Source organism: Somniosus microcephalus, chromosome 2, assembly GCF_052327205.1.
Source record: "Somniosus microcephalus isolate GS21.2 chromosome 2, FLI_Smic_1.0, whole genome shotgun sequence".
In the NCBI taxonomy this organism is placed as follows: Eukaryota; Metazoa; Chordata; class Chondrichthyes; order Squaliformes; family Somniosidae; genus Somniosus; species Somniosus microcephalus.
The window spans coordinates 226,035,784-226,057,965 of record NC_140988.1 but is presented as its reverse complement, the minus strand read 5'-3'; the positions used below and the strand labels follow the sequence as shown (position 1 = coordinate 226,057,965).

Below are 22,182 nucleotides of genomic sequence, written 5' to 3'. Positions count from 1 at the left end.
TTTCCAGTTGGAGAGGCAGGGATTAATTAGGGATAGCCAGCATGGCTTTGTCAAGGGAAGATCATGTCTGACCAATTTGATTGAATTTTTTGAGGGGGTGACTAGGTGTGTGGATGAGGGTAGTGAAGTGGATGTGGTTTACATGGATTTCAGTAAGGCTTTTGATAAGGTCCCTCATAGGAGACTGGTCAGGAAGGTAAGAGCCCATGGGATCCAGGGTGCCTTGGCACATTGGATCCAAAACTGGCTTAGTAGCAGAAGGCAGAGGATGATGGTGGAAGGTTGTTTTTGTGACTGGAAGCCTTTGTCCAGTGGGGTACCGCAGGGATCGGTGCTGGGTACCTTGCTGTTTGTGGTCTACATTAATGATTTGGATGTGAATGTAAAAGGTATGATCAGTAAGTTCGCAGATGACACGAAAATTGGTGCGAGAATAGGCGGGAATCGCGGGCTGAGCGGCTGTATAAAGGCTCCCAAGACCCAGGTAAGGCCTCAGTGCGAGAATCGGCGGGAATCACGGGCTGAGCGGCTGTATAAAGGCTCCCGAGACCCAGGTAAGGTCTCAGTGCGAGAATCGGTGGGAATCGCGGGCTGAGCGGCTGTATAAAGGCTCCCGAGACCCAGGTAAGGCCTCAGTGTGAGAATCGGCGGGAATCGCGGGCTGAGCGGCTGTATAAAGGCTCCAGAGCCCAGGTAAGGCCTCAGTGCGAGAATCGGCGGGAATCGCGGGCTGAGCGGCTGTATAAAGGCTCCAGAGCCCAGGTAAGGCCTCAGTGCGAGAATCGGCGGGAATCGCGGGCTGAGCGGCTGTATAAAGGCTCCAGAGCCCAGGTAAGGCCTCAGTGCGAGAATCGGCGGGAATCGCGGGCTGAGTGGCTGTATAAAGGCTCCAGAGCCCAGGTAAGGCCTCAGTGCGAGAATCGGCGGGAATCGCGGGCTGAGCGGCTGTGTAAAGGCTCCCGAGACCCAGGTAAGGCGTACCAATCTCCAATCTTGGAACTCAGAGGGAAGGAGAGAGATAAAAAGTAATCCAAGTGTGACGTCACCAGAAAGCGGGTAAGTGATTCGTTGGTGAGTATTTCTCTCCTTTTAAGCTTAAACTCTGTGGTTTATAGTTTCTAAGGTGCGATATTCATCATCTAGAATCGGGGCAGAGGGTATTTAAGAATAATATTAATAAATTTAATTAATTACATAGAATGGGAGATCAGGTGATGTGTTGCTGCTGCAATATGTGGGAGCTGGTGGACACCATTGATGCTCACGGTGATCACATTTGCAGTAAGTGTTGGCTGCTCGAGGAATTCCGGCTCCGTGTTGAAGAGCTGGAGTCCGAGCTTCAAACACTGAGACACATCAGGGAGGGGGAGAGTTACCTGGACTCTGTGTATCACGAGGTATTCACACCAATTAGATTAATTTATTCAGATGTAGTCCGTGGCCAGGGTCAGGATGGTGTGACTAGAAGTGAGGCAGGTATGGGGATTTAGGAGGTAGTGTTGGAGGAGCCGCAGCCCTTGCTCTTGTCCAACAGGTTTGAGGCTCTTACTCCCTGTGAGGATGGGAACGGGGACTGCAGGGAGGATGAGCAACCCGGCCACAGCACCGTGGAGCGGGGGGCCATTCAAGTGGGGGGAGATAAAAGAAATGTTGTACTGGTAGGGGATAGTATCGTTAGGGGGATAGATAGAGTCCTTTGCAGCTGAGAGCGAGAGTCCCGAAGGCTGTGTTGCCTGCCCGGTGCCAGGGTTAAGGACATCTCCTCTGGGCTGGAGAGAAACTTGGAGTGGGAGGGGGAGGATTCAGTTGTCGTGGTCCATGTTGGTACCAACGACATAGATAGGACAAGGAAGGAGGTTCTGCTGAGGGAGTTTGAGCAGCTAGGGGCCAAATTAAAAAGCAGAACCACAAGGGTAATAATCTCTGCATTACTACCTGAGCCACGTGCAAATTTGGCTAGGGTAAATAAAATTAGAGAGTTAAATGCGTGGCTCAAAGACTGGTGTGGGAGAAATGGGTTTTGCTTCCTGGGACACTGGCATCAGTACTGGGACGGGAGAGAGCTGTTCCATTGGGACGGACTTCACTTGGCCAGTGCTGGGACGAGAGTCCTGCCGAATCGAATAACTAGGGCCGTAGAGAGGGCTTTAAACTAATTAGTGGGGGGGAGGTTTTAAGAGAGCGAAAAATAAAAATGACAGCGGAGAAGGCAAAAGAGCAAGGTAGCAGTGGGGGAATTAAAAACCAGAGCATGTCAGGAAGGGACAGAATGTATAATGATAAAGGTAAAGTAGTAAAAGGGGTAAAAGCAGGAATAAATTGTCAGAAAACATATTTGAAAGTTCTTTATCTGAATGCACGCAGCATTCGCAACAAAATTGACGAGTTGCTGTTACAAATAACTACACATGGGTATGATCTGGTGGCCATTAGGGAAACATGGCTGCAAGATAATCATGACTGGGAACTAAACATACAAGGGTATTTGACAATTAGGAAGGACAGACAGGAAGGAAAGGGAGGTGGGGTTGCTATGTTAATCAAGGATGGAATCACTGCAATAGTCAGAAATGATATTGGGTCAAAGGATCAGGATAGTGAAATAGTTTGGGTGGAGATAAGGAATAATAAGGGGAAAAAGTCACTAGTGGGCGTGGTCTATAGGCCTCCTAACAGTTGCAACTCTGTTGGTCGGAGTATAAATCAGGAAATAGTTGGGGCTTGTAATAAGGGAACAGCTATAATCATGGGGGATTTTAACTTTCATATTGACTGGACTAATCAAATTGGGCAGGGCAGCCTTGAGGAAGAGTTCATAGACTTTATTAGGGATTGGGTTCCTTGAGCAGTATGTAACTGAACCAACCAGGGGACAGGCAATCTTAGATCTGGTCCTGTGTAATGAGACAGGATTAATAAAAAATGTCCTAGTAAAGGATCCCCTTGGAATGAGTGACCATAATATGGTTGAATTCCAAATTCAGTTTGAGGATGAGAGAGTAGGATCTCAAACCAGCGTACTGAGCTTAAATAAAGGAGACTATGAAGGTGTGAGAGTAGAATTGACTAAAATGGACTGGGAAAACAGATTAAAGTGTAAGACGGTACAAGAGCAGTGGTGTACATTCAAGGAGATATTTCACATCTTTCAAGATAAATATATTCCACTGAGGAAAAAGGGGAATAAAAGAAAAGACAACCATCCGTGGCTTAGTAAAGTAATAAAGGATAGTATCCGACTGAAAACAAGGGCATATAAAGTAGCCAAATCTAGTGGGAGGATAGAAGATTGGGAAGCATTTAAAAGCCAGCAAACAATAACTAAAAGATTAATTAAGAAAGGGAAGATAGATTATGAAAGTAAACTGGCAAAAAAATATAAAAACAGATAGCAAGAGTTTCTACAGCTATATAAAAAGAAAAAGGGTGGCTAAAGTAAACGTTGGTCCCTTAGAGGATGGGACTGGGAAACTAGTGGTGGGGAACATGGAGATGGCAAAGACGCTGAACAAATATTTTGTATCAGTCTTTACAGTAGAGGACACTAAAAATATCCCAACACTGGACAAACTGGGGGCAATGGGGGGGGAGGAACCAAACACAATTAAAATCACTAAGGAGATGGTACTCAATAAAATAATGGGACTTAAGGTGGATAAATCCCCCGGACCTGATGGCCTACATCCTAGGGTCATGAGAGAAGTGGCGGTAGGGATTGTGGATGCATTGGTGATTATTTTCCAGAACTCCCTGGACTCAGAAAAGGTCCCGGCAGATTGGAAAACTGCTAATGTAACACCCTTATTTAAGAAGGGAAGTAGACAAAAATCTGGAAACTATAGACCAGTGGTTGGCAAAATGTTGGTGTCCATTATTAAGGAAACAGTAACAGAGCATTTGGATAAACATAATTTAATAGGACAGAGTCAGCATGGTTTTATGAAGGGGAAGTCATGTTTGACAAATTTGCTCGAATTCTTTGAGGATGTAACATACAGGGTGGATAAAGGGGAACCAGTGGATGTAGTGCATTTGGACTTCCAAAAGGCATTTGACAAGGTTCCACACAAAAGATTACTGATCAAGATAAGAAATCACGGGATTGGGGGTAATACACTGGCATGGGTGGAAGATTGGCTATCTAACAGAAAACAAAGAGTTGGGATAAATGGTTCATTCTCGGGCTGGCAATCAGTAACTAGTGGTGTTCCGCAGGGGTGAGTGCTGGGACCTCAACTCTTTACAATCTATATTAACGATTTGGAGGAAGGGACCGAGTGCAACACATCCAAGTTTGCCGACGATACAAAGATGGGAGGGAAAGCAGTGAGTGAGGAGGACATAAAAAACCTGCAAAAGGACATAGACAGGCTAAGTGAGTGGGCAGAGATTTGGCAGATGGAATACAATACTGGAAAGTGTGAGGTTATGCACTTTGGCAGAAAAAATCAAAGAGCAAGTTAATATCTAAATGGAGAGAAACTGCAAAGTGCTACAGTACAAAGGGATCTGGGGGTCCTGGTGCATGAAACACAAAAAGTTAGTATGCAGGTGCAGCAGGTGATCAGGAAGGCCAATGGAATCTTGGCTTTTATTGCGAGGGGGATGGAGTATAAAAACAGGGAAGTCTTGCTGCAGTTATACAGGGTATTGGTAAGGCCACACCTGGAATACTGCGTGCAGTTTTGGTTTCCATATTTAAGAAAAGATATACTTGCTCTCGAGGCGGTTCAGAGAAGGTTCACTCCGTTGATTCCGGAGATGAGGGGGTTGACGTATGAGGAAAGGTTGAGTAGGTTGGGACTCTACTCATTGGAGTTCAGAAGAATGAGAGGCGATCTTATCGAAACATATAAGATTGTGAGAGGACTTGATCGGGTGGATGCGGTGAGGATGTTTCCACTGATGGGTGAGACTAGAACTAGGGGGCATAATCTTAGAATAAGGGGCTGCCCTTTCAAAACTGAGATGAGGAGAAACTTCTTCACTCAGAGGGTAGTAAATCTATGGAATTTGCTACCCCAGAGAGCTGCGGAAGCTGCAACATTAAATACATTTAAAATGGAGATAGACAGTTTCCTAGCAGATAAGGGAATTAGGGGTTACGGGGAGAGAGCAGGGAAGTGGACGTGAGTCTAGATTCGGATCAGCCATGATCCTATTGAATGGCGGAGCAGGCCCGAGGGGCCATATGGCCTACTCCTGCTCCTACTTCTTATGTTCTTATATTCTTATGGTGGGTGTAGTGTATGTAACTGTTCTACCTTTAAGAGAACTATTGTATGTAACCGTTCACCTTTAAGAGAACTATTTTAGGTGTGGCACTACTTTATCTTGGCTGCTGTATACTGTAATACCAACGGTGACCACACCAGTATATAAGTGCTGTGTCAGGATTTATTGGGCAGATTCGCCCTGACCTTCGAATAGTAAAGTCCTGTTAAAGTTACTCTTGTAGTCTGTGTGTTAATTCGTCATAATACCTACAGACTTTACAGTGGCGACGAGTTCGATCTTACCCTGCGGCAACAATACTTCCGAAGCAGTTAACGAGCGTCGAGAAGAGGCACCCGCCCTCATCGTTCTGCTGAGAGAAAACTCGAGTCTGCAGAGCAAGGAAGAAGGAAGAATTCAGACACGAAGCCTTCCATCAGCAACAGGCACTGATTGTCCCTTCTGCCACGGTGGTGAGTGAGCCGATCAGCACGAGAAGCAAGTCGGCCACGGTGACTGTGAGTAAAGGGAAAATAAAAAAAATAAACGGAGGATAAGGGCGGTGAACTCGACCACGGTCGGGGGAAAGGAGCCGGACAGAAGTCGGGCCCAGAGGCGCTGAGACTGGGGCAGCGTGGAGCACGGAAGCCGTGGTACAAGCGGGCTGGGAGACGCAACGGCGTCGTGAGACAGCGAGACCGTGACCGGCGAAAAAGGCCGGGCAGCTACCGAGGCCACGAGGCGCTGCGACCGGGATCGTAAGGCGCGGGAAGATATAAAAATAAATAAACCGCGGGGAACTCAGCCGCAGCCGGGGAGGAAAGCACCGGACTGCGAGAGGGCTGGGAGGCGCGATTGGAGTGAAAAAGGCCGGGCAGCGACCGAGGCCACGAAGCACTGCGACCGGGATCGTAAGGCGCGGGAAGATATAAAAATAAATAAATCACGGAGAACTCAGCCGCAGCCGGGGAGGAATGCACCGGACTGCAAGAGGGCTGGGAGGCGCGATTGGAAGCCGCTGAGGGAGAGACAGAGCCCGAGCGAGCGGGAGAGACAGAGCCCGAGCGAGGGAGACTGAGCGAGATCCAGCCCAGCGGCTGAAACTGTTCGCCATCAACGGGTTGTACCCAGCGCCGGTTGCCCTGCCGATAAAAGGGAACAAGGAACGCACTGAAGCTGACGCGCAGGCTGCGAACCCCGAAAGCCAGCGGTCGTCGCCCGAGGGTAAAGCTTACCCTCCCGCCAGGGGAAGAAACGCGGGAAGCCGCCAGTCGGCGGGGAAGACGACAGAAGCGGGAAACCGCCATTTTGAAAGTGGGCGGGGGAAGAAGACAAGAGCGGGAAACCGCCATTTTGAAAAAAAAAATGTTAAAGAAAAATTTCGTGTTTGTTTCGCAGAAAGATAGTGAGAGATAGTGAAGATGCCTAAGCATGGTAACATCAACAACTTCGATTCCGAGGTGGAAGATTGGGCCACGTACGTAGAACGTATCGAGATATATTGTGAGGCCAATAAGATAGCAGATGATGATAAAGCTCTCACCTTATTAAACGCAATGGGGGCAAAGACATACGGGCTATTGAAGCATCTTCTATCACCAGCTAAACCGGCGGATCAGACTTTCGCTAATATTGTTGCTGTCCTGAAGGATCATTTGAACCCCACACCACTGATGTTGGCGGAACGATTCAAATTCTATGCGAGAACGCAACGGAAAGAGGAAAGCAACGCGGAATACTTGGTCGAACTGCGTAGACTAGCGAAATACTGCCAGTTTGGGGAAAATCTGACAGAGGCATTGAGAGACAAGTTCGTGTGCGGGTTGTCGAAGGAAGGAACACAAAAGCGTCTGCTAGAAGAGAACGATCTCACACTTGATAAGGCTGTCCTTATTGCAGCATCGCACGAAGCCACAGCGAGAGGCACAGCGGAAATGCAGCTGAAGGCAGCGGTACTCAGTGTGGATCAAATTACTTCGGGTACATCAAAATGTTATCGTTGTGGGAAGACAACACACGACCAGAACCAATGCTGGTTTAAAAACCAGGAATGTAGAAAATGTGGCAAAATTGGTCACATAGCTAAGGTATGCCGGTCAGGAAAGAAGACCAACAACAACAAAAAAAAAGTCACCGCAGGAAAAGTACAATAAGGTACACAAGGTGGCTGAGAAGAGTTCAGATGAACAGAATTCGGATTCAGACCCAACCGTTCAGGAACTGGGTAGTCTGAGAATTCACAATGTGAGTAAGGAAGCTGACCTGCAAACTATCTGGGTCATGCTAAAAATAGCCGGAGTCCAAGTGAAAATGGAATTGGACACAGGATCAGCCCTATCAGTCATAAATCGAAGGGATTACAACCGGCTATTCTCAAACATACCCTTGAGAGATACCAAGATTGTATTGCAGACATACACGGGGCAGAAAGTATACCCCATGGGAAAGATAAAAGTCAAGGTGAGAGACAGGGACAAAGAACACCAAGGAATGTATTTATATGTACTACCTGAGGGAGGTCCACTACTTCTGGGACGGGAGTGGATCTGGGAAATAAACATGGAATGGCACTATTTAAAAGCAATAATGAGTGAGAACTCGGTGAAGACAATCAGCTCAGACTCTGAAACGGATGACGATAAGACCAGCCCAGGTGCGAAAGACAAGTTTAAAATGGACTTGCTGACTAAGGTTGGAAAAACGAAGGAGTGCATAAATGCTTATGCTTCAGAGGAGAACAAAGTTTCAGAACAGAATTCCACTGAACAACAACAACATAGTTTGACAGAGAATTCTGAGTCTGTCCAGTTTACAGATATGCACAATTCTGAGGAACACCGGGCTCGAACTCAACTCCATTTCAAATTACAACAGCAATTAGAACAATTGAGTTGCCGTCTCGAACAAGAGATGAAAGCAATGAAAAAGTTCTGTGACACAGAGTGGGAGAACCTGGAAAGACAACAGAAACAGCTGATGGAGAAAAAGGAGCAGGAGCACACAAACCGTCGGGGCAAGGAGGCCAAACGAATCAAAGCTGATTCGGTTTCAGAAGGTGCGTGCTTTAACCTGGTGGAGCAAGAGGTTCTGCAACTGAAAGCGCTTGTTAGCGGATTGGAGGCAGAAAAGACTGATTTGGTCGCCATGAACTCCGAGCTCCTACTGAAGTTGGGTGCAGCATCACCGGACGATTCAAGTGGGGAAATTCGAATGGTGGAGGCTGCGGATGATGGCGAAGTAGAAACAGCAAAGGAGCCCCAGGGCAAGGTTATAAACAGCCCTGCAGCTACTGGGAAACGTTGGAGGTCAGAAGAGTTAACGGTCAGCCAACTCCTTCATATGCTGAAGGACAAGACTCTGAAATGGGAACAAATTGAACAGGAGTTTAAATCTTCAAAGGAGAGGGGTTTGGAGCTCCCAAAAGTTATTGAAATAGCTGAGGTTGCAACACAGACTGAGAAGATGGCAGCAGAGCAACCCTTGGATGCCAAAAGTACGCTGACTCACGTCAATGTTGAACAACAGAAGGTTGAAACAGCTGCTGCAGTAGAGGGATTGAATAGTCCGATCAACCAATCTCCGAATGAAGTTGAAGTATTAAAATCACAAATGACGTCATTAGTAAAAGACTTGCAGGAAGCCCAGAAAAAGCTGGATGAAGCTGAATGCCTGAAGAAGTCTCTTCAGGAAAGATGTCTGGATTTGGAACAAAAGCTGGCTAATGTCCAGCTGGGTATGGAGGAAATAGAAGACCCTCTCACTGGCCTAGCTCAAGATGACACCGAATATTACCATGACCTGTTGGACGACATCGAATATTACGATGACCTGTTCTGCCCAGCTTGTGATGAAAACTCCCAAAGTGCAGAAACCATGAAGAATCACAAAAAGTCTAAGGAACATCGGGAGATGGTGGCGCTACTACGGAAAAAGGAGGACGAGAAGGAGGAACTGTGCATGCAGCTGGCAGCTGACAGTGGAGCCCAGAGAGTCTCCAAGAAGCAGAAAAGGAAAAGACGAAGCAGAAGATGATGATCATCTGGACCATCATCATCACTACTAGATCATGCACGGGGTCACTTCGAACGGAGCCAAATCAGTTTGGAAGTAGAAAAACTTCCCAAGGTACTCAAGTTTTTACAAGCCAACAATGCTGGTTCAGAAGGACGGAAGTTCAAGCTGTTAAGTCCAGTGAAGGACTATTGGATGAGTCACTCCCGCAACGTGAACCGACTACGCCACAGGGAACTGCTACACCACTGAGGTGTTGTCAGGACCGAGTCAAGAAGCACGGAAGGCGCATCCACCGAGATTGAATCTGTGAACTGTTTTCCGCAGAGACTGAATCTATGAACTGTTTCCCGCAGAGACTGAATCTGTGAACTGTTTCCGCAGAGACTACATCTGTGAACTGTTTTAACATGAAGTTGGATATATGTTATGATGTTATGTTTAATGGGGAATAAGTATGTTGTAAGCTAAAAAGGGAGGATTGTAGTGTATGTAACTGTTCTACCTTTAAGAGAACTATTGTATGTAACCGTTCACCTTTAAGAGAACTATTTTAGGTGTGGCACTACTTTATCTTGGCTGCTGTATACTGTAATACCGACGGTGACCACACCGGTATATAAGTGCTGTGTCAGGATTTATTGGGCAGATTCGCCCTGACCTTCGAATAGTAAAGTCCTGTTAAAGTTACTCTTGCAGTCTGTGTATTAATTCGTCATAATACCTACAGACTTTACAGTGGGGTGGTAAATAGCGAGGCGGGAAGCCTCAGGCTACAGGACGATATAGATGGGTTGGTCAGATGGGCGGAACAGTGGCAAATGGAATTTAACCATGAAAAGTGTGAGGTGATGCATTTTGGATGGACTAACAAGGCAAGGGAATACACAATGAATGGTAAGACCCTAGGAAAGACAGAGGATCAGAGGGACCTTGGTGTGCATGTACATAGATCCCTGAAGGCAGCAGAACAGGTGGATAAGGTGGTTAAAAAGGCATATGGGATACTTGCCTTCATTAGCCGAGGCATAGAATATAAGAGCAGGAAGGTTATGATGGAGCTGTACAAAACGCTGGTAAGGCCACAGCTGGAGTACTGTGTGCAGTTCTGGTTGCCACACTATAGGAAGGATGTGATTGCTTTGGAGAGGGTGCAGAGGAGATTTACCAGGATGTTACCTGGGCTGGAGCGCTTCAGCTATGAAGAAAGACTGGACAGGCTGGGGTTGTTTTCCTTGGAGCAGAGAAGGCTGAGGAGGGACCTGATTGAGGTATACAAAATTATGAAGGGCATAGATAGGGTGGATAGAAAGGAACTTTTCCCCTTAGTAGAGGGGTCAATAACAAGGGGACATAGATTCAAGGTAAGGGGCTGGAGGTTTAGAGGGGTTTTGAGGAAAAACTTTTTCACCCAGAGGGTGGTTGGAATCTGGAACTCACTGCCTGAAAGGGTGGTAGAGGCAGGAACCCTCACAACATTCAAGAAGCATTTGGATGAGCACTTGAAATGCCATAGCATCCAAGGCTACGGACCAAGTGCTGGAAAATGGGATTAGATTAGACAGGGCTTGATGGCCGGCGTGGACGCGATGGTCCGAAGGGCCTCTTTCTGTGCTGTATATCTCTATGACTCTATGACTCTATGTTCTTATCACTGTTTCTGGATGCTGGAGATCCCCTAGGCTTGACGCCAGAATTAAATTAAGGCCGGGAGAGGTTAAATCCACACCATGGAGATCACGAGATCTTTGTGGCAGCTTTCTTCGAGGTCAGCGGCGAGTGCTGTCACTTCACCGCTGACCGCAAAATCCAGGCCATTATTTTGTCATGGCAGTGGGCAAACTGCATGAATACCCATACTCCATTCCTAGTCTCAGACAGTGATACTAACAACTATTCATGTATAGTTAATACCAACCTCAAGCTATAGAGAACTGTGCCATCCGGGTGTAGGCGAATCATGCGATTCTTCACTGTAACTCCATGTACAAATGACTTCTTGTCATTAATGAAGTAGGTGTCAGGAACCCAGAGCTGGTCAGCCACCCTGTTGTCTAGAGTGAGGTTCAGAGGTATTCCAGAGTAAGATAGCCTTTTGTCTCTCCAGGACTGCTGGAAATACATTGTCAGAGTATAATCCTGTACAGAAAGAAAACAGAACATTTTCATATTCAACTACTGGAAATCAAGAGTTTCTTTCTTTCACTTCTTTCACCATCACATGACTGAGCCATCACGTGCCATTTATAATGCACTGGGAGTATGATAACTACCTACAAAGGTCAATTTGAAATTACTCCCACTACAATAGTGAGCAGTCTTGGGTCACTGCAGCAGCGCTCCCTGCTTCTGTATAATTAGATTGTAACATGCTGATCACAGACCTCTTGTGTTATTCAAATACATTTTTAGATTTTAAATTAAAACAGAACATGCAGCAGAATATTCCCTTCATTCATAATATATGGAGGAGAAATTGCACCTAGGGATTCATAAGAAGTTATTACAGCAACATAATAGGATATATATTTTTTGCAGGACCTTGAGGTGCTGTTTTCTCTGTTTTATTGACATTTCATATCGCATGTAAATACTGATGAGGCTGCTACATCTAGCCTTAAGGTTCCTGGGCTAATGAGGGGAAAATCATGCATTGGTTCTTGCTTGATTGCTGAGAAGTATGTGTGAGTGCATGTTGTATGTAGACAGGATTAGGGACCCAAGGTTTAATAACTCGATATCTAGGCTTACACGGGAAAAATGGCTACTTGAGAGAGGTACCAAAGGGCTGCGCGTGCCCAAAGAACTACACCATAACAAGAGTCACTGCCTTCAGGAGAGGAGGGGAAAAAGGAGGGAAAAAGGGATGAACAACCAAAGCCTTAGAACTTCATTGTCTTTATTTTTAAATTGAGATTCTATCAAAGATCCTGTTGGACTTGTACTGTTGTTGAAGCCAACACCAAGTCATGTGTTTTCTTGAGAATCAGGGACAGGTTTAAAGACATCGATATATTATTGAAAGTCATGCGCATGACACACATTTCCTACCTACAAACCTGCTGTTTTAGTCCTGTTTTTACACCAGCATTTACAATGCTACAATGACATGTTAACATTTATAATGCAATTTTAGTCTGTTAAATGTCGACTCTTCCACAATATAGTTGTAGGCTCTGGCCACTATGTCCATGCCCTTTTTCTGGGGTTTGTTTGGCTCTTGTGCCAAAGTTACGGCTAGCAAGCGGGAGAACCCCACTGGAAATTCACCCCCCATACTGATTTAGTGAGCGATCCTCAGCATATTGTAGAACCCTCCTCTGCAAATTCATTGCCACTTTTACCTCCAGGTTATCTTTGGATAATTAAAGTCATCCACTATTATGGCCCTATTCTTTCTGCATCTTTCTCTAATTTGTCTACATATATTATATCTTTCTCTATCTCCTTTCCATTGTTCAGCCATCTATAATAAACCCCCAGTAGCTCGCTTCTTATTCCTTAATTCTACCCAAATAGATTCAGCTTTTCAGGATCCACTATGTCATCTTTGATTAATACTCCCATCCTTCCTCTTTTTTTCCTACTCAACCTTCCATGAATGCTTAGCACTCAGTCCTGCCAGCCTAAGCCATATCTCTGTTAATGTTATTAACTCATACAATGTCCCCCCTAACAAATTGGCCTCATTTTTCATTGGGCCGTGAGGCGGGCTTTTACGCGTGCGGGGGGTTAAAATCGCAAAACCTGGGGGTCGCGACCCCGCCCCCGCCTGGTTCCCGCCTCCACGTCATTTTAACCTAGGTGTGTCTGATTGACCCAAATCAGTCCCGCCTGCAACAGGCAGGACTGGTCTTTAGGGCCCTTAAACAGCACTGATTGGCCTTTATCATCCCATTTTAACAGGCCCTTGCCTGTTTAACTCTTTTCCCACGTAAAATGCGCCTGGTGGGGATCACGCCTGTGAAACCTAGCGTGAACACTATTGGCTTGCTGACTATCAGCTGCAGGTCCAACATTAAAGAGGATATTTGATCAGTCATCATTTGCAGGTGGCAGGACTTTGTTGTCTCAGGTCTGGCGCAACTTTTAGAAGGCATAACCACAGTGTTGCATTTATAATGGCTGCCATACACACACACTTCCAGGCACACGCAATCGAATACCTATACACAATACAATGATAACAGCACTATCAAACTCCATGTGCTCAGGCCAAGGCAATCGAGTACCTATCACCAATGTCAGACATAACATTTCCTCCCCCCTCACAGAATTTCAAACATGAAATGTAGTGACAAAGTCCTGCAGGTGTCAGGGCGAGAACGTGTACGAACAGGCCGAGGTGTGGACTGGTGAAGAGCAGGCCGAAGTGGGGACTGCTGAGGAGCAGGCTGAGGCACAACATCTGCTTGGGGGTTGGCTGGCTGAGTCACATGTGCATCCCGCCACTCTGGGGGTAAGGCTTGGGGGTTAGGTCCGTATAATCCCGCATTAGGGGGTGCTGGCACCTTCCGAAGGCGGCTGGCATGCCACCGAGAGCCGTCAGTGAGGCAGAAAGTGGCTGGTCCAAGTTGGCGGCTGATTTGGAGAGGGGAGGACCAGAATGATGCCACCTTATTATTGCGGTGAGGCCTGTGGACTATGACCCAATCGGAGACTGAGATGTTGGGCACCTTGGCCCTCTTCAACTGGTCGAAGCGGAGTTTCATCTTCTCCTGCTGTCTAGCGACTGTGGCTTGAGCCGGTGGAGCAGGGCTCTGAGCTAGCGAGGGGTGGAGCCTGCCAAGGGGCAGCATGAGCTCACGGCCTAGCATGAGGGATGCGGGTGAGACCCCTGTAGTGGAATGCTGGGAGGCTCTGTAGTGCAGCAGTGTGTGGAGGAGGGCCTTGTCAAACGCACACCCCTGGGATAGGTGTGCTCTGAGGCCATTTTTCAGTGTCTGGTTAAAACGCTCCACCCCCCCATTTGACTCGGGGTGGTAGTATGCTGTGCGAATGTGACGGATGCCCTTGCTCTCAAGGTAAGAGGAGAGTTCCAAAGAGACCATTTGGGGGCCATTGTCTGTGGTGATGGCCTTTGGATGCCCCCAGCGGGAGAAGAGGGACTCAAGGATATCAATGATGACCCGAGAGGTGACGGAGCCCACGTCAGTGACCTCTGGCCATTTTGAGTGCAGGTCATAGGTCACCACTAGGAACCGTTGATGGTGGGGGACACCATGGATCTCCCCGCAGATGTCCAGCTGCAGGTGCTCCCAGGGCTGAGAGGGCCAGGCAAGGGGTTGCAGGGGTGGGGGAGCTTGGTGGCCAGTCTTGCCACTTACAAGGCAGGCTGCACAGTCCTTGATCAGGGCCTCGATTTCCCTGTCGATACCCGGCCACCACACTAGGTCTCGGCATCATTGTTTGAGCTTCACTATGCCCAAGTGGCCCTCATGCGCCATGGATAAAACACGTGCATGAACGGCACTTGGGACCACAGTGCAAAGCCTACGTGCAACACAGGAGTCATTCCAGCAGGAGAGCTCCTCTTTAACTCTGGAGTAGGCAGACAGTTCCTCAGGCACCTTGCGAGGCCAGCCATCTCTGATGAAGGTGCACAGCTAGGAGAGGGCCGGATCCTGTTCAGAGGCCTCTTTGAGCTCCTGGAGAGAGACTGTGGTTTGGAGAGGCGTGTGCAGCATCTGGACGTTATCCTGTCCCACTTGTTCAGACCCGACGAGTGGGGCTGGGGCAGAGACAGTGCGGGAGAGCAGATCTGCAACAACATTGTCACGTCTTGGTGTGAACTGGAGACTGAAATTGTATTGGCGGAGGCGGTCAGACCAGCGGTGTAGACGCAGTGGTCTGTGGCCCGTGCCGGATGTCGACAGCAGGGCAGTGAGAGCCTGGTGATCGGTTCGCAGGGTGAAGGCACGAACATACGTGTACAGGTGCCACCGCTCACATGCCCAGACGCACGCCAGCGCCTCACGCTCGCCTACTGAGTACTTCTGTTCAGTGGGGCTGAGGGCTCGGGAGGCAAAGGCGATTGGTTTCTCCACTCCATTCTGTATCTGCGATAACACCGCCCCCACAGCTGCAGCGGACGCGTCGCAGGTGACGAGGATGGGGCTGGATACGTCAAAGTGAGCCAACACTGGAGGCGACGTGAGCTGCGATTTGAGGAGGCGAACAGCTTCCGTACAGGCTTGTGACCACACCCAGGGCTCATCCTTTCGCAGGAGCTGGCGCAGTGGGGATGTGGTGGCTGAGTACTGGGGCAAAAACTTCAGGTAGTACCCAGTCATGCCAAGGAAGGAGGCAACCTGTGCTGCAGAGCTGGGTTCTGGGATGCTGTGAATGGCAGCCATGTTTGACTGGAGTGGGGATATACCGTCAGCCGACAACCGAAACCCCACAAATTCGATCTCTGAAACAGCAAAGACACACTTTTCGCCATTCAGTGTGAGCTTGTGTTTTGCTAAAGCTGTGAAAACTCTGTGAAGGCGTTCGTCGTCAGTGGAGGTTGAGGGCCCATGCACGACGATGTCATCCAGGTAGATGGCCACCCCAGGAATGTCCGCGAGCACAGAGGACATCACCTTTTGGAAGCAGCTGGGTGCAGAGCTAAGTCCAAATGGCATCCTGGTGTACCGAAAGATGCCAGCATGTGTCACAAAAGCAGTGAGGTCCCTGCTGCTGGGGTGGAGGGGAACCTATGGATAGCCCTGTTGAAGGTTCAGTTTCGAGAACAGGATGGAACCATAGAACTGCGCTGTGAGTTCCTCTGACGTGGGCAGTGGATACTTGTCAGGGATTACGGCCTTATTCACTGCTCGAAGATCGACACAGATGCGTAGACCACCTGACTTTTTCTTTGCGACCACCAGGTTGGAGACCCATGGGGAGGCATCAACTGGTTCGATGATGCCGGCTTCCAGTAGCTGCTTTAGTTCAGCTGTGACCCAATCACGGAGAGCAAGCGGGATGCGGCGCAGTGGCTGAATGACAGGGGTAACGGTGGAGTCAACCATGGGCTGGTGGATGAAGGCAGTCAGGCAGCCCAGACCCTCGAAGAGTGCTGGGCATGTTTGGCACCACGGTGAGGCGACGTGCAGAATCGCAGACCCGCCTGTGTCCAAGAGAGAAAAACCCAGGTCAGTGAAAAGATCCAGCCCCATCAGGTTAGCACCTTGGCGTGCCAAATGAAAACAAAAATCTGGCAAAACTTTTGTTCCATAGTGTACTGTGAGGTTGACTGAGCCCACTAGTCCAATTTTCGAATTACCATACCCGCAAAGGGTAGTGGAGGGCGCAGAGAGTGGCAGGGAGCTGAAAAAGCGTTTGAATGTGTCCACATTCAGCAGTGAGACGCTGGCACCGGTATCCAACAACAGCGGGATGCACACATCATTCAGGTTAATTGTGCATGACTTGAAAGCCACTACTGGCCCAGAGCTCACGTTGTGAATTATAGTGCTTGAGGACTGAGAGTGTTCATTTGTAGCAACCGGGGCAGAGTGGCAGACATTGGCAAAATGATTTTGTTTTCCACAATTGCGACAGGCATGGCCGCGCGCGGGGCAATTCTGCGCTCTGGTAGCATGTGAACGAGATCCGCAGTTTCCACACTGTTGCCGCGGTAGCGCGCATTGCTGCCGTCACGTGAGCATTACCGTGTCAGAGCTGTCGGGGCCGAGGGCGCTGTCACTGGGTGTGTGTGCTAGTTTCGCTGCACATTCGGCTGCAGACTCCACTTGAAAGGCAATGTTGACTGCCTGTGACAACAACAGATCGTCGGACTCGAGTAACAGTCTTTCACGCACTCTCACATTGTTGGTGTGCTCTATTAGTTGATCACGCACCATCTCATCTTGTAGTGCACCGAACTTGCACGAGCTAGCTAACCCCCTCAAATTAGCCACGTATTGATGCACCGACTCACCGAGGAGTTGGTGACGCTGTCTAAAAATGAATCGCCGCAGGAGGGCACTTTGTGGGGCAGAGAAGTGTGTGCTTAACAGAGCCACAGCCTCATCATATGTTTGGATTGAGTCTGCTGTGCATAATGTCCCAAGAACACGCTGGCCCTCCGCTCCCAAGCAATGGGATAACAGTGCCTTTTTCCAAGCCGTACTCAGTTTCTAGTCCAAGAGCAATGAGGTAGGTTTCAGAGGACTGTAACCAGTGAACCCATGGGATCGGGGGCTCACCTGGTAGTGCAAGGAAGGGAGGAGGGGGTGGAAGAGAGATTTCAGCCATCCTTGTCGCCAAATGTTGTGTTTGCAAAGATAATCCAGAGACCGTCAGCAGAGTTCAGTTCATGTTGCTTTTATAATGGCTGCCACACACACACACTTCCAGGCACACGCAATCGAATACCTATACACAATACAATGATCACAGCACTATCAAACTCCATGTGCTCAGGCCAAGGCAATCGAGTACCTATCACCAATGTCAGACATAACACACAGCTGTGGAAGTTTGGAGCCTGACACCCATCTCCAGTGTGACCTCCTGCGAGACCCCTCTCGCCACCCTCACTCAGCGCTTCCTCAACTGAGGCACCTACCAGAAGCATGGGAGGCCTTTTTTTCCTTCCCCTCTTGGCATTCGCGAAATGACACATGCTACAACTGTAGAAGTTGCCATCAGAATTTTTATGAAAAACACAGAACTGATGGCATTTCCACAAAATACACAGCATTTCACCCAAGTGACTACCCTTGTGACTATTTGTGATTTAATTTCCTCTTACACGTGCTCCTACGTAGTGGTTCCCCTGTGGCTTCAGCAGATGTGGAGGTCCCTTGCTCAATTTCCTGCTGCTCCTGTCTCGACACCTTTGGTGGGCGTCCTCTGGGATGGCGAGCCTGTGAGGGCTTGCCAGCAGTCTGCTGCTCCTGCGGCTGTGCAGGGGTTGAGACCTTTATCTCCGTTGGGTGTGTACTCCGGCAGGGCTCTGACCGAGGGCTCTGCAGTGGCATGGAAGTGTGAGCACTTGGAGAGGACCCTCCACTTCCTTGAGGTCTGCCACCAACCTTCCTCTCATGGGTCAGGTCCCCCTCAGTGCCTGCAAGCGGCTTGAGAGCAGCTTGCTGCACATCAGGGGGGCCATGGGGACCCGTATCTGCAATGGCAGTCCTACTCAGAAGGACTTCCATGAAGGTTTGGTTTCTCTGTTCAATAGATGCCCATCGCTCCTCAAGAGATGTCATTCTATTCTGAACACTCACCATGTTTTCTATACCCTGGCGACTAACCTCCTCCATGGCCATAGCCCTCCTCTCCTCTACCATAGCCAGCCTTACCACGGAGGCAGCAATCATTTCCACGTAGGTAGCCATCCTTTCCGTGTTGATGCGTTCATGCGCCACTGACTCCACAAAGGCTCTGCTCATGTTCGCAATGGCCTCCTCCATTCGCTCCACACTCGCAGCGACCCTAGAGATAAAACCTGCCAGATACTCCTGCATCTGTGCCTGGAGTTCCATCACCTCTGATCTTACGGCTGGACCCAGAGGCAGAGGGTCGACATGCAGCTGAGCCGAGCTGGCAGAGTCCTGCGCCCTCCGACGAGGACTCTCCACTGCTGTCCCTGTCTCCACAATCTGCTGATGCTCACTTGTGAGCTGTGATACACTAGGTGACAACTCTACTCTATGTCCCGAAGGTCCCACCGAGGTGTGAGTGTCTGCGCTGGTGCTGGGTGCGCTTATTTCTGATGATGCTGCGCCCTCAGAGGTTGCAGATTCCTCTGAGGAGTCTGGCTGCTCAGTCACTTCCTCCTGCAGAGTGGGGACAGGGGCTCTCGATGGTCCTGTGGGGGAGTGAAGGAAAAAGTTAGAGATGTGGTGCCAAGGTTACATGCACATTGCATTTTGCAGGTGATCATAAGTCCATATGATGTAGCTTCAGAATCATTATCAGCGACTCATGCAATGCCAATGAGAGAGATGGATAACTATTCTGTCACCAGCTTGCAGGGATGCTCCTGCCTGTCCTTCCCCAATGTCCACATCTCGGTCAGCCCCGGCAATCTCCAGGACGCCTTCCTCCCAGGGGGTGAGCTGGGCTAATGAGGGTGGCCCTCCTCCTGTCTTGGCTCACTCTCTCCCGTTGTGAGCTCTCTTTTCCTGCAATGAGGGAGACAAGTGGAGGTTGAGTGAGAATGAAGGAGTGAGTGCAGAGATTGCATAGCATAGATAGTTAGAAGGAGACAAAGATGGAGTGAGGTTGCAATACCAAGGGCCCTCTCTGTGTGTTGTCAGTTGTGTTCAAAGCATCAGAGTGAGAGGGAGTGTGAGGGCTGCATGGTGGCATAGTTCTGTGAATGTGAGCATAGAGAGAGAGGGAATGGGTATGGGTGCATGGATGTGAGTGTCTAGTGGGATGTGCAGGAAGAGATTGTTGAAGCTGAGTGCTGGTGAGGAAAGGTAATGGGGATCAGATTGAGGGTGATGGAAACATCATACAGTACTTACTTTTCCAGTGCGAAGGTCATGGAATCTTTTCCTGCACTGCAACCACGTTCTTCGTGTGAGCCCCAAGTAGTTGACTTGACCTGCCACCTCTAGCCACACAGCCTTGGTCTGACTGGGAGGCCTCTTCCTCCCTGAAGAAGGGAAGAGGACCTCCTTGTGGGCCCTAGCACCATCCAGTAATGCCTGTAGTGAAGCCCCATCAACTTTGGGCGCAGATCTGGTCCTCCCGCTGGCCGTTCCTCCTGCAGGCTCCTGTGCCATTTTAATGTTGAAGGTTGGAAGCCTGCAGAGGAAGCCAGGCTTGCTTTGGACCTTAAAAGCAGCAGCAATGATGATGTCATATTCTGCGACTTTCTGACTGGAAATACTCAATTGCCAAGGCTTCCCACACATTGGAAATTAATTGGCCAATTATGTTAAATTTGCATCCATCTCACAGACCCATTTAAATCGTGTCGGAATCACTAAATTCGGGGAAACCGCCAATTCCCCGCACCTGAACTAAAATCGACACCATTGTGTCTCTAGCTAACAAATACAGAGGCTGGAATCTTTACCTTGGAGCCGGGCGGCGTGTGTACGGGCCGCGTAACGGGTACGGGCCGCATAACGGGTCGGAAACGCGATGTTGTGAGCAGCGCGTTGTTCAGAGCAATTATTATTTAATGGCCCCAATTAAACCAGTCATGTGTGTTTCCCAGCCCAATTAAATGGAGCAGGTCTGATGACATCATTGATTACTCATTTCTAGCATGGATATGTAAAGCTGTCTTGCACACACCTCATTTGAAGGTAGATGAAGGAGTGTGAAAGGTCATTTCAAGAGGTCTGGTTACTATTTCAAAGGTGATAAAAGTGTCGATCATGGATACACAAAGGCAGAGGGCCACATCAAGACTTAATGATGCCTCCCTCGATGTTCTGGTGCAGGCAATGAGAGCTCGCAGGGAGGTTCTCTTCCCAAGCGATCGGCACAAAAGACCACCCAAAGACACCAAAAGGGCATGGTTGAAGATCGCAGAGGAGGTCAGCAGCGGGGATAGCAACAGAAAATGCTGGAAAAACTCAGCAGGTCAGGCAACATCCGTGGAGAGAAATTTGAGTTGACGTTTCGGGTCGAACCCTTCTTCAAAACTGGAAAGAAAAGAAACTAGATCGAAGGCAGGGCTGCGATCGGACAAAAGAATAAAAGAACATAAGTGTAGTGTATGTAACCGTTCTACCTTTAAGAGAACTATTGTATGTAACCGTCCACCTTTAAGAGAACTATTTTAGGTGTTGCACTACTTTATCTTGGCTGCTGTATACTGTAATACCGGGAGTGACCACACCGGTATATAAGTGCTGTGTAAGGATTTATTGGGCAGATTCGCCCTGACCTTCGAATAGTAAAGTCCTGTTAAAGTTACTCTTGTAGTCTGTGTATTAATTCACCATATAACCCACAGACTTTACAGTGGCGACGGGTTCGATCTTACCCTGCAGCAGCGACACACCCGAAGCAGTTAACGAGCGTCGAGAAGAGGCACCCGCCCTCGTCGTTCTGCTGAGAGAAGACTCGAGTCTGCAGAGCAAGGAAGAAGGAAGGATTCAGACACGAAGCCTTCCATCAGCAACAGGCTGTTATTGTCCCTTCTGCCACGGCGGTGAGTGAGCCGATCAGCCAAGAGAAGCAAGTCGGCCACGTTGACTGTGAGTAGGGGGAAAATAAAAAGAAATGGAGGATAAGGGCAGTGAACTCGACCACGGTCGGGGGAAAGGAGCCGGACAGAAGTCGGGCCCAGAGGCGCTGAGACTGGGGCAGCGTAGGGCACGGAAGCCGCGGTACAAGCGGGAACGCAGCCGGTGTGAGAGACCGGGATACAAGCGGGAACGCAGCCGATGTGAGAGACCGGGCTACAAGCGGGCTGAGAGGCGCAACAGCGTCGTGAGACAGCTAGACCGTGACCGGCGAAAAAGGCCGGGCAGCTACCAAGGCCACGAGGCGCTGCGACCGGGATCGTAAGGCGCGGGAAGATATAAAAATAAATAAAACCGCGGAGAACTCAGCCGCAGCCGGGGGAGGAAAGGACCGGACTGCGAGAGGGCGGGGAGGCGCGATTGGAAGCCGCTGAGGGAGAGACAGAGCCCGAGTGAAGGGGGAACGGGACCGAGCGAGGGAGACCGAGCGAGATTCCGCCCAGCGGCTGGAACTGTTCGCCGCAAACGGGTTGTCCCCAGCGCAGGTTGCCGGCCGAGAAAAGGGAACAAGGAACGCACTGAAGCCGGCGCGCAGGCTGCGAACTCCGAAAGCCAGCGGTCGTCGCCCGAAGGAAAGCTTACCCCTCCCACCAGGGGAAGAAATGCGGGAAGCCGCCAGTAGGCGGGGGAGAAGACAGAAGTGGGAAACCGCCATTTTGAAAGTGGGCGGGGAAGAAGACAAGCGCGGGAAACCGCCATTTTTGGAAAAAAAAAGTAACGAACAAATTCGTTGTGGTTTCTCAAA

General features: G+C 49.1%; 1 protein-coding gene across 2 annotated transcripts in view; it reads right to left on the bottom strand.

Moving 5' to 3' along the window:
- LOC147123241 (gamma-aminobutyric acid receptor subunit beta-1-like) overlaps positions 1-22,182 on the bottom strand; it is a 779,888-nt gene that overhangs the window by 343,948 nt on the left and 413,758 nt on the right. For both annotated transcript variants that reach the window (XM_085969663.1, XM_085969672.1), the window contains one exon: positions 11,144-11,364. In XM_085969663.1, the coding sequence (XP_085825789.1) occupies positions 11,144-11,364 (221 nt within the window). The remainder of the gene's footprint in view (positions 1-11,143; positions 11,365-22,182) is intronic.